The sequence below is a fragment of the Giraffa tippelskirchi genome, chromosome 5 (genome assembly GCF_054371585.1).
Source record: "Giraffa tippelskirchi isolate mGirTip1 chromosome 5, T2T-mGirTip1v1.2.pri, whole genome shotgun sequence".
Lineage (NCBI taxonomy): Eukaryota > Metazoa > Chordata > Mammalia > Artiodactyla > Giraffidae > Giraffa > Giraffa tippelskirchi.
This window is the reverse complement of record NC_137279.1, coordinates 87103180-87115907: the sequence shown is the minus strand read 5'-3', so window position 1 is coordinate 87115907 and position 12728 is coordinate 87103180. Positions and strand designations below refer to the sequence as shown.

The following is a 12728-nucleotide window of genomic DNA, read 5'->3' as shown; positions in this document are numbered from 1 at the left end:
TTCCTCCTGTGCTGTATTACCTCCAAGGCTGGGTGGGGAGGTCATCCCTGGGTGTCCAAGCCACAGTGTCAGACTCCAGCTCTTCTCAGGCATGCGACTTGGTAAAGGAAGGAAAATCAAAAGAACTTTGTATGGTTCTATCAAAATAAAAATGTAATATACTGATATACTGAAAAAAAAAAAAAAAAAAGAACCCAGCCCTCAACTAACTGATTTTATTTCAATGTTACAAATTCTAGAATAGAAAAAGTCTCAACATACACACATACGATATATAAAAACTAATAAAGAACGTATAGCACAGGTAACTCTTCTCAACACTCTATAATAACCTTTATGGAAAAAGAATCTAAAAAAAGAGTGGATATATGTAAATGTGTAAGTGATTCACTTTGCTGTACAGCAGCAGAAACATTTTAAAACAACTACACTCCAATTTTTTTTTTTTTAAATGAAGATCCAGGTTAGAAGTTGAATAAAAAAAAAGAAAGAAAGAAAGAAAGAAATGAAAGAAAGAAATGTTAAAATGAGGGTACCCTGAAAGAAAACAGCAGGTTGCATTGGCCGGGAATCGAACCCGGGCCTCCCGCGTGGCAGGCGAGAATTCTACCACTGAACCACCAATGCTACTCTGACGTAGATGGCTCGCAGCACTGTCTCTTATCATCATCTACTGACCCTAGGTCTTCCCCATAACGGAAACCTGACCACTCCACCGCTCTTAGTCACAATTTTAAAAACACTGCCTTTATGTTTCAAGACTAAAATAATAAAACTTTAAACTCCTGTCCTTGAGGCCGTGGCTCTAATGCTTTCGGTTTTTCTCGAGCCGCTGGACTCAAAACCACCCTCTTCAACCAACCAGAGGAAGAACTGTTCTCTTAAGAAGTTTTCGCCTTACCCTTCTTCTGCCCCAACCGTTCGCCCTTAGATCAAGGCGGGAGAAGCTGGAACTTTCTCTGCAGCTTTGAGTCAGACGCTGGTGGGGCCGCCGCTCCCTGCACGGCCCGATCCGCTCGAACCTTCTCCCAGAGTCAGCGCAGCACCTCCTGGGCTGAGTCAGCCAGAGCGGGCGTGCCGGACGGCTCTGGGATCGCCGCGAAGGCGCTAGAAGTTTCGCGGCGGCGGCGGCGGGAGGAGGCGGGCCTGCAGCAACTGGATAAAAATGCTCGTGGAGCCGGAGCCGAGCAGATCCGAGCTGGGCAGGCAGGAGAGCGGTCCTGCTGAGCGCACCTCCACGGAGGAGCAGCACCAACTTCCGCAAGCTTGAGCATCCGACTCCGTACCGCACTCGTCGTCAGGAGCGGGAGAAAGCACAACCATGTCCGGCGTGAGGGAGCTGGCCATAGGCATCGACCTGGGCACCACGTACTCATGCGTGGGCGTGTTCCAGCGCGGCCAGGTGGAGATCCTCGCCAACGACCAGGGCAACCGCACCACCCCCAGCTACGTGGCCTTCACAGACACCGAGCGGCTGGTGGGCGACGCGGCCAAGAGCCAGGCGGCCCTGAACCCGCACAACACCGTGTTCGACGTCAAGCGACTGATCGGGCGCAGGTTCGCAGACCCCACTCTGCAGTCGGACATGAAGCACTGGCCCTTCCAGGTGGTGAGCGAGGGCGGCAAGCCCAAGGTGCGCGTGTCCTACCGCGGGGAGGACAAGGCGTTCTACCCCGAGGAGATCTCGTCCATGGTGCTGAGCAAGATGAAGGAGACGGCGGAGGCGTACCTGGGCCAGCCCGTGAAGCACGCTGTAATCACGGTGCCCGCCTACTTCAACGACTCGCAGCGTCAGGCCACCAAGGACGCGGGTGCCATCGCGGGGCTCAACGTTCTGAGGATCATCAACGAGCCCACGGCAGCTGCCATCGCCTACGGCCTGGACCGGCTGGGCGCCGGAGAGCGCAACGTGCTCATTTTCGACCTGGGTGGGGGCACCTTCGACGTGTCGGTCCTCACCATCGACGCTGGTGTCTTTGAGGTGAAGGCCACGGCTGGAGACACTCACCTGGGTGGAGAGGACTTCGACAACCGGCTGGTGAACCACTTCATGGAGGAGTTCCGGCGGAAGCACGGGAAGGATTTGAGCAGGAGCAAGCGGGCCCTGCGCAGGCTCCGCACGGCCTGCGAGCGCGCCAAGCGCACCCTGTCGTCCAGTACCCAGGCCACTCTGGAGATCGATTCCCTGTTTGAGGGTGTAGACTTCTACACTTCTATCACTCGAGCCCGCTTTGAAGAACTGTGCTCAGACCTCTTCCGCAGCACCCTGGAGCCAGTGGAGAAGGCCTTGAGGGATGCCAAGCTGGGCAAGGCCCAGATCCATGACGTTGTCCTGGTGGGTGGCTCTACCCGAATCCCCAAGATACAGAAGCTCCTGCAGGACTTCTTCAATGGCAGGGAGCTGAACAAGAGCATCAACCCGGATGAAGCTGTGGCTTATGGGGCTGCCGTGCAGGCAGCAGTATTGATGGGGGACACGTGTGAGAAGGTGCAGGATCTCCTGCTGCTGGATGTGGCTCCCCTGTCCCTGGGGCTGGAGACAGCTGGTGGGGTGATGACTACACTGATCCAGAGGAATGCCACTATCCCAACCAAGCAGACCCAGACTTTCACTACCTATTCAGACAACCAGCCTGGGGTCCTGATTCAGGTGTATGAGGGTGAGAGGGCCATGACCAGGGACAATAACCTGCTGGGGCACTTTGAGCTCAGTGGCATCCCTCCTGCCCCACGTGGAGTCCCCCAGATCGAGGTGACCTTCGACATTGACGCCAATGGCATCCTGAGTGTGACAGCCACTGACAGGAGCACAGGCAAAGCTAACAAGATCACCATCACCAATGACAAGGGCAGGCTTAGCAAGGAGGAGGTGGAGAGGATGGTTCGTGAGGCTGAGCAGTACAAGGCTGAGGATGAGGCCCAGAGAGACAGGGTGGCTGCCAAAAACTCTCTGGAGGCCTATGTCTTCCATGTGAAGAGCTCCTTGCAAGAGGAGAGGCTTAGAGATAAGATTCCTGAAGAGGACAGGTGCAAAGTACAAGATAAGTGTCAGGAAGTCCTTGCTTGGCTGGAGCACAACCAGTTGGCAGAGAAAGAGGAATATGAGCATCAAAAGAGGGAGCTGGAGCAGATCTGTTGCCCTATCTTCTCCAGGCTCTATGGGGGGCCTGATGTCCCTGTGGGCAGCAGTTGTGGAGCTCAAGCCCGACATGGAGCCCACAGTACTGGCCCTGTCATTGAGGAGGTCGATTAAATGGCCCCTCTGGATAGGTCAGCTGAGACTAAGGGCTGGGTTTGTGGACTTTCTAGACTGTCTACTGTGATCCTGCCTAACTTCAGGGGTGGGAGTGGAGGAGAATCTTACCCCCAGCAGAGAATTTTTTTTTGGTCAGTATGTTTTATTACTGAGGTATTTGTCATTTGACTTATAAAAAATCTTCTCCTACATCAAACAAGCAGAAATAATCATTATGAACATTTGTGTGGCACTTTAATATTGCTTTTACCTACATTTAATGTATTTTGTTACTTGCATGTATGGATTTGTTATATGAAATAATAAAGCTAAATAAACTTTTAAAATTTCTTAGTTTTCATTCTATCTGATTAAGCAGATGAAGGGGCAGGGCTTACAGAAGCAGAAATGTTGGGGTGGATTTTGAAGGAGGGATGGGAAGAAAATTCATGAGGCTATGTTCATGATTCGGAGAAGGCAATGGCACCCCACTCCAGTACTCTTGCCTGGAAAATCCCATGGATGGAGGAGCCTGGTAGGCTGCAGTCCATGGGGTCACTAGGAGTTGGAGACGACTGAGCGACTTCACTTTCACTTTTCACTTTCATGCATTGGAGAAGGAAATTGCAACCCACTCCAGTGTTCTTGCCTGGAGAATCCCAGGGACGGGGGAGCCTGGTGGGCTGCCGTCTATGGGGTCGCGCAGTTGGACACAACTGAAGCGACTTAGCAGCAGCAGCAGCATGTGCATAATTTCTATAGGGGAAAGCAAGAGGAAGAGTTTTAGGAAGGCACATTGAAATAGTATTGAAGTGTGAGGAGAGAAAGGAGAGAATAGTGATATGGTGTTGAAAGAGGGAGGGAGGTGGAGTTGGAAAAGCAGAGAATGAAGAGAAACAAGTTTTGGCAAGACCCTAAAATAAAAATTCTGTATTGGGAGCTTAGTTTAGTTTGTCACTCTATGTGTCCTAATACACGGACAAAAAGCTTATATGCTAATTATTTGCCTCTCATAATGTGACCTTATTATTGTTCTTTTAGTGAACAGACCCCAAATCCTGGATTCTGGGGAATAGTATTTGTTAGATTAGGAGAGTAAGTCTAGTGGTGTAATTAAAGTTATTATTGATCTTATCTGCGTGAGAAAAATTGCATGGTCCCACCTGCTTTCTGCTGATGAGCGCTAGGATGATGACAATGATGATGACGACAGTGGCAACTGTGTACTACACAGTCTGGCTGTACTGGAGCCAGACAGGTGTTACTTTATCTTCTCTGCAAGTTAAACTCTGAGCTTCAGTGTTCCCTTCTTTGTAATGGGGATGATGACCAAATAGTATCTCAGAATTGTTATGAGGGTACAACTAAGTAAGTATGTGAGGAGTGAAGAAGAATGTTAGGCTAGGCATCTAGTATTGAGCAACAAATATTCACTATCACTAATTATTACTAATTGATTGTCAACTATGTACCAGCTACTTTACACAATCTAATTTAATCATCACAGCAACATCATAGTGTATTATCTCTTTTGAAAGTGAGGATCCAGAGGTTAAAAGAGGTTAAACAATTTACTCAATATCCATAGCTATTAAGTCAGGGAACGTGGGTAGTGGGAAGAGTTGGAATTAAGAACTATGTCCTGCCTACTTCTACATTCTGTGCACTGTTACCTCACAAACAGACCATTAAAGAAAAAAAGATTTTCCTCCAGATGTTGTGAAATTGTACATATTATTCCTTTAGAACATAGTTGGATACTGAGCCCTGAGAGAAAAAGTATATTTTATATTTAATTGTATCTTTGCATTATTCATTAAGTGGATATGTGCTTTTTATAGCAAGTGACTGAACCTGGGGAATATCCTCAGGCTCAAATTTACTGCCAGTTAAATGACATAAGAGAAGGATAAGTTTGTGTAAGTTAGTTCCCAATCAGCCCAAAGACTTATTTTTATCTCAGAAATGAAGGTGGCCTTGGTTAGAGGAACACTACATTATATTTAGCTAAGGGTGGTCTCTCACAGGTTGAGAGGAGATTGCAGTAACAACCCACCTGTCATCTAGTTGTCATTTCTCATTTTTAACTGCTTTTTCCTGCACCTGGCCCAAGCCTTTTGTGACTTGACTTCACACTGAAAGAGCCTGCAAAACAGAGATGATATCACACACATCTTCTGTATTGTACTTCCCCTTTCCTGAATGTCCTTCCATCTTCCAACATTGACCACCGCAAACTGTTTGTAACTTCTCAAGCAGAATGATGGCACCTACAAGGTTTGGATAGTTTCCTCACATTTCAACAATCTCTCTCTCTAAACAGACACAGGTTATAAGAAGGAGAATTTCATCATGCTTAGTTGTGAAAACACTTCAGATCTCCTTTGGATGGTATCTATTTTTCTACAGAGAGATTTAAACAAACTAACCAGTTCATCTACTTCTAAATGACTGTTGTTGATGCTTTAGATACTTTGGGGATTGTTTCCTGTTAATGGGCTTCCCTGGTGACTCAGAGTTAAAGAATCTCCCTGCAATGCAGGACATGCAGTTTGATCCCTGGGTTGGAGGAGGGCATGGTATTTAAATGTCGTTGTATTGTGTATATATAGTCTTAGTTTGATTACTGTAATCACAACTATGTGTGATTACAGTATTAATTTGTTTCCCAAAATATTGAAACAAAATACATCCCATTATTAAAAAATCAAAACTTCCTACATCCCTCCCAATGGAAAATCAGCAGTTTTGGGAACCCCTTGGTGGTCCAGTGGTTAGGACTCTGTACTTCCACTGCCTTGGCTGGGTTTCTGTCCCCGGTAGGGGCAGTTCAGATCCCACAAGTCTCGTGGTGGCAGTGGGGGCAGAACAAGAATCATAGCAGTTCCTTGCCCCACTCCCAACTGCTACTATTCCTAACAGGTAACCACTGTTAAGTTTTTTTTTTTTAAGACCTTTTTATTTTGCAATAATTTTAAACTGACAGAGAGTTGTAAAGATACTATAGAAAGTCACTGTATATCCTTCATCCACCTTCTCTTAATGTTAAGGTCTTACATGGAGGCTTTGAGCAATTAAGCCCAAGCTCTGCAACTACTGAGCCCAGGCCACAACTACTGACGCCTGCACACTCCAGGGCCCTTGAGCCACAAACAACTAATGAGCCCCTGTGCTGCAACTATTGAAGCTGGAGCACATAGATCCTCTGCTCTGCAGTGAGAAGCTCAACTAGAGAATAGCCCACCACTCTCTGCAACTACAGAAAGCCCACATGCAGCAATGCAGTCTCAGCATGGCCAAAAATAAATGAATGAATGAATGAATAAATAAAGAAATAAATAAAGCAATGTCAAAAAAAAAAACCTTTCACATTTTGGTAAGTACTGGTTAGGTATTTGGCAGAAAGAAAGTGAAAGCCGTTCAGTTGTGTCCAACTCTTTGCAACCCCATGGACTATACAGTCCATGAAATTCTCCAGGCCAGGATACTGGAGTGGGTAGCCTTTCCCTTCTCCAGGGGGTCTTCCCAACCCAGGGATCCAACCCAGGTCTCCTGCATTGCAGGTGGATTCTTTATCAGCTGAGCTACCAGGGAAGCAGATTGTCCCCTAATTTGGGTTTGTCAGACTTCTCATGGTTAAAGTGGGATTTGGGGGCAGTATATACATGGTGAAGTGCCCATCTTATTGCATTATATCAGGAGGAATGTGATACCAATATGACTAAACTCTGGTGATCTTAATCTTGATCATGTGGTTAAGGTTCAACTTTGCTATTTTTTACCTGTCTCTCTTATGGATACACTCTTATTGTCTTTAGATACAGTATCTAATTTAACTTTTTATCCTCTGTTTTAAGCAGTGACTGGCATATTGTAAGTGTTCAAATGATACAGAGTAAAAGGTGGCAAGGGAAAGGATATTCCAAGTTAAAGATCTACCTATGCAAAGACATATAAATTAGATAGACCAGTGCTTTCAAACTTTAATATGCATGAGAATCATTTGAAAATCTTATAAAATGTGGATTCAGTAAATCAGAGGTGCAGCCTGAGATTTGTATTTCTAGTAAGCTTCTAGGTCATCTCACTCAATCCTCGCAACAATTCTGTCTCCATTTTACAACAAGCAAACTAAGACTCAGAAAAGTCAAATACATTTCCCAAGGTCATAGTCTAGTAAATAACAAAGAATGTAAACTTTCACTAACCAACCTAAAGACCCTTCCATCTTCTTGCTTATGAACCTCACACATTCAGCCTCTTCAGATTGACAGTTCTCTCTTCTGCAAAGGACAACATTTTTCCATAACCAGTTCCTCTCAAATGAGAAAGTGGCTTTTTTAGGTCTTGAAGAAAAAGTTCTTGAAACAACTTCATGAATTTATTTTCTCTCTCTATTACTTTTCCCTGGGCTTGGTATGTTGATTTCTTTCCCTGTTTTTTGGTGGTACAGCAAGCCTATTGAATAAAAATCGGTGATGGGAGCAAGTTTGGCAGGATGGTGGGGAATCAGAGTCTCACCAAAGCTCAACACTACAATCTTGAGCACAAAAAGACTCGGGTCAGCTGTGGTACATATACACAATGGAATATTACTCAGCCATTAAAAAGAATACATTCGAATCAGTTCTAATGAGGTGGATGAAACTGGAGCCTATTATACAGAGTGAAGTAAGCCAGAAAGAAAAACACCAATACAGTATACTAACACATACATATGGTATTTAGTCAATCGGTAAAGATAACCCTGTATGCGAGACATCAAAAGAGACACAGATAAATAGAACAGTATTATGGACTCTGTGGGAGAGGGCGAGGGCGGGATGATATGGGAGAATGGCATGGAAGCATGTAAATTATCATATGTGAAACGAATCGCCAGTCCAGGTTCAATGCATGATACAGGGTGCTCGGGGCTGGTGCACCGGGATGACCCGGAGGGATGGGATGGGGAGAGAGGTGGAAGGGGGCTTGTGGAAGGGGGCTTCTGGAAGGGGAAAACATGTACATCCATGGTGGATTCATGTCAATGTATGGCAAACAAATACAATATTGTAAAGTTAAAAAATAGAAAATAAACTAATTAAAAAAAAAAGACTCGGGTCAATTGCAAATTAAGAGATCTGGATTGAGGGCTTTTCTCCATGAAGTGAATAAGCACTGAGAAACTGGAGTCTAAAGGAAAGAAACAAAAAATGTAACTAGGGATGGATCTAAATTGGAGAAGGAAATGGCAACTCACTCCAGTATTCTTGCTTGGAGAATTTCATGGACACAGGAGCCTGGTGGGCTACAGTCTATGGGATCACAAAGAGGCGGACACGACTGAGCGACTAACACACAACACATAACACAGATCTAAATAGATTCAGTTTTATATTCAAAGCGAAGCACACTCTTCATATGTAGATAGGTAGCATTAAAAAGGGTTGATAAAAAAAAGCGTTGATTAAAAAATGAAGTGTAGATTAATTAATAGTCTTTTCCCCACGAATTCAATCCTACTTATTCGTTGGGAAACAAAAAGAAATCCCCGAAGAAAATCAATGTTGTCAGAAGTGGGATTCGAACCCACGCCTCCAGGGGAGACTGCGACCTGAACGCAGCGCCTTAGACCGCTCGGCCATCCTGACACATGGGAAACCGCCGTTCTTATTTCCTTCTAAGACTGTCAGAAAGTGCTGTAGCATGCTGTTAGTTTCTCATTTTAAATAAAACTAGAAATCCCCCTGGACTTCTTCTCAAGATAGGGAAAATAAAACTGTTTCTGACTTATTTCCTACGTCTTCACCATCCTAAACTGTAAAGATCCATTTCTCCAGTGCCCCTTCGAACGCTCCTCTCGCTTCTTCTCTCGGGAGACCTACCCACACCAGAGTGGACTCCCTTGTTGGCTGCTCTCCCTCGGCCCCTTCGCTTCAAATCGCCCTTACCGAATCCAGCACCCTGTGGATCTAGTCCTGGGGCGGCGCCAAGCGGCGGAGCAAGGAGTTCGAGTGACAGAAGGCGGGGGCGTGGGGAAGGAAATGCTCTGCCTCGAGAGGCACTGGCTTTCCCTCCCCGCTTCCCGCTGTTCCATCCTTCCAGCTCTGGGCCTCTGGTGATCTCTGCGTTTCAGGCCCTCGTCCTTAGTTGGCGGGGCCGATTAAGAGGAGTAAGGACGGGGTCCATCCTCGCCAGAAAAGGCTCCGTGTATTTTGGGGTTTCAGACACAGAGTAGTACTAAAAAACATTTGCAGATTCATAGTCTCTATTACTCTTACATATGTAATTGGAAAACTTTGACAAACGGGCGTTGGTGGTATAGTGGTGAGCATAGCTGCCTTCCAAGCAGTTGACCCGGGTTCGATTCCCGGCCAACGCACATGTGTTCTTTTTCCCTCTTTCACCTAATTAAACAAGCTCCTTAAGAGAGAGAAGCAGAGCGTGCAATGTATTTTACATTTTAAAGCCTGAGTGAAACTGAGAACTGAAACTAGAACTGCAGCTATACCTCACTTTCTCTCTCGACCTCATTCTCTGTCCAGCTACATTTTGGAGGGATTAGACTCTGAAGCGTCTCTTTTCTCTCTTACCTTCCCTCCTGCCTTCCATTTTAAACTTTCAACTCTTGAGAAATCTTTGGGATCTTCCGGATGTCCTGTCTGAAACTGAGCTTCAGAAAGGGGCCATGGTTTTATATCTCCGAGACTGATACGGTAGCTACAAGCTGTTGGGCACTTGAAACTGGCGAATGTGTCTGAGGAGCTGCATTTCAAAGTCTACTTAATTGTAATTAATACATTAATTAGTTGAAATAAATTGATGTAAAAAGTTAAACAGATACTCCATTTACCTATTGCAGAACTTTAACGTATGTTAGGAACAACTTGGTACTTCATGAATCCACTTGAATTTCAGTTGTGAATGTTATGAAATCTAAATATTAGTCATTTTTTTCCAATGAAAATTTAACGTCTGAGTTGAAATGTGGTATCTGTAAATGTAAAATACTTACCAGTTTGAAAATTATGTAAAAAATTCTAGTTCTTATTTCGGAATTTTGGGTTAAATCACATATATTATTAAAAATATCACCTGTTTCTTCTTACTTTTTAAGGTGGCTATTAGAAAGTTTAAATTACACGTGGAGCTCCCATTATGTTTCAAATGCAGTGTGACAGTCTAGATACAATAAAGTGACAAGATGAATAACAGCCATTTTTCAAGGAATGACTATGGCAATTTAGAAGTAACTTCCTAGCTAGAAATTTGGGCTATTCTGCTGTCGTTTTCCTCGTTAGTATAGTGGTGAGTATCCCCGCCTGTCACGCGGGAGACCGGGGTTCGATTCCCCGACGGGGAGATGGAGATGTCCCTTTTTGTTCTCCCACTGCCAAAACAAAGACTAAACAACTTAAGGCTCTTTCCAAGAGTATTTCTCTTGCATGCTAATTTTTTGGAGGCTGGGCAAGAGTACTAGTTGCTGCGGTTATTTTGACCCCCGGTTCTGCGTTAAATGCGTTGACTCATTAATCCTGCAATCAAGTTTCCACCTGCTCTGCAGCTGAGTGGGCCATCCCCATTGTTTTCCTGTTGCACACTTGAATCCCATCCCAGGATTCAGGCTCTGCCTTAGGCCCTGTACTCCCGATTTCCACCTTTTTTCCTTCTTATTTTCTCCTGCCTTGACGATTCACTAAGCTCTCATTTGCTCCCTTCCTTCATATTGCTATTCAGTAGGGACCAACCTACATTCTCAAGCCCACACTCTTTGCACTGCCATACTACACGAAAGAATGCAATTTATGAAACAACCTCTCCTCTACAAGGGATGATGAAGAATAAACCAAGATTTTATGTCTAAACTGGTTTACAAAGAAATGAGTCACTGGTTTGACTATCAGAAGGCCTATTGCTTACTTATTTATCACTAAACACTGTTGGCTTGTTTGCAAGTCATTTAACTTTTCTGGGCTGCAGTTTCTTTATAAAGGAAAAGAACAAAAGTACAGTTTTTGAGATGCTTTGCAAGGCTAGAGTCCTTTGAAGTAGTGCCTTGTGTGAGCACCTGGTAGATAGTATATGCTCATTTTTTCCCAAAAGATAATAATTTTCCTGAACATAAGGGTAATATATAGTCCTTACAGAAAATACGGAGAATAAGCCAGTCACAAAGAAATAAAAGGCATGCATATTTCCATCATCCAGAAAATCTCTATTAATATTTTGCTGTATGTTTTATCTCTTTGGCATTTTTAATTGCAAGGTTAGAATCATACTGTACACATTTTTAAAGCTACTTGAATGTTTACTTAAACATGTGAATATTTCTATATTCATTAAGTACTAGTCTAAAACATTAATGACTTCATTGTTATACTATATGGCTACATCATAATTTCTTTAGCAAGTCTCCTATTTTTGAATATTTATGTCATTTCCAGTGTTTTTTCCTCTGGTGGGGCAGCTCTTGAAATCTCTGCTCAGTATTCGTTTAGACTTGCAGCTGTTATTTTCACTCTGGCCTCCCTTGAATCAGTACATACCAGGTACTAGGGTGAGCCAAAGATATGAAATGTGATTCATTTGCAGATTGTTTTTCCCTGATGATGCTCCCTGCTTTCTGAAATTTATTCCTTCAATTTCCAGCCAGTCTGGCAGCTCTAAACTGTACCTTGATGCATGAGGTATAAGGTTGGTTTTCAGCATGTTCATATGCCTGACTCTGTCTGATTAGTGAGTGCTCTCAGAATGAAGATATTACCCATTGTGGTTCCTTCTTTCAAGGCTTGAATCCTCTTTATTTTCTATATGATTTAATTGCTCTTCAGATATTTGATAATATATATACAAATAATGACGCCAGAGGAGGGCATGGCAACCCAGGTACTCCAGTATTCTTCCCTGGAGAATCCCATGGACAGAGGAGCCTGGTGGGCTATGGTCCATAAGGCCACAAAGAATTGCATAAAGGTTGCAGAGAAATGACAGAAGTGACTCAGTACACATGCACCCACACAAGTAGTGAAGCTTATAAAAACCAAAGGAATAATAAATATAAAATCCAAAATAAAACTCCTTACTGGGAAGAAGAAAAATAGAGGAACATTGGAGGCTTCTTCTGTTTCATTCTTTAGCAGGGTATTGAAATACAAGGATTTAAAATTTACATAACTGGCATCAGGTGGTATGTATTCTTTTGCAACTAGCATTTTTTCCATTAATATTAGTTTTATGGGATTCATTTATGTTGAAACACAGAGCTAGGAATGTGTTTAGCTAGGAATATTCTGACGATTTAAAACATTTATAAGAATATGTATTTCAAAAATTCTCTATTATTCTTTATGTATGTAGATAAACGTGTTTTTGTATCTTATAAAACTGATCTCTGGGTAATGTCAGGGCAAATACTATGTTAAACCTTTCTATTGCTCTCCAAATTAGCTGATTTTTAATAATTGCTGGCTTTATTTTATACAGCTGTCACTAGCCAAATGATGCTTCTACC

At 43.7% G+C, this 12728-nt stretch overlaps 1 protein-coding gene and 4 non-coding genes across 5 annotated transcripts; 3 read left to right on the top strand and 2 right to left on the bottom strand.

Annotated features, from left to right (window-relative positions):
- Nucleotides 1-556: 556 nt before the first annotated feature.
- On the bottom strand, nucleotides 557-627 carry TRNAG-GCC (transfer RNA glycine (anticodon GCC)). The gene has a single exon. It is a non-coding gene; the product is annotated as a tRNA-Gly (tRNA).
- A 93-nt stretch (nucleotides 628-720) lies between these two features.
- Nucleotides 721-3582, top strand: HSPA6 (heat shock protein family A (Hsp70) member 6). Its single transcript, XM_081491650.1, has one exon. The coding sequence runs from the start codon at nucleotides 1322-1324 to the stop codon at nucleotides 3251-3253; it is 1932 nt and encodes a 643-aa protein (XP_081347776.1). The 5' UTR covers nucleotides 721-1321; the 3' UTR covers nucleotides 3254-3582.
- A 5203-nt stretch (nucleotides 3583-8785) lies between these two features.
- On the bottom strand, nucleotides 8786-8868 carry TRNAL-CAG (transfer RNA leucine (anticodon CAG)). The gene has a single exon. It is a non-coding gene; the product is annotated as a tRNA-Leu (tRNA).
- A 659-nt stretch (nucleotides 8869-9527) lies between these two features.
- On the top strand, nucleotides 9528-9599 carry TRNAG-UCC (transfer RNA glycine (anticodon UCC)). Its single transcript has one exon. It is a non-coding gene; the product is annotated as a tRNA-Gly (tRNA).
- Nucleotides 9600-10508: 909 nt separating this feature from the next.
- On the top strand, nucleotides 10509-10580 carry TRNAD-GUC (transfer RNA aspartic acid (anticodon GUC)). The gene has a single exon. It is a non-coding gene; the product is annotated as a tRNA-Asp (tRNA).
- The last annotated feature ends 2148 nt before the right edge of the window (nucleotides 10581-12728 follow it).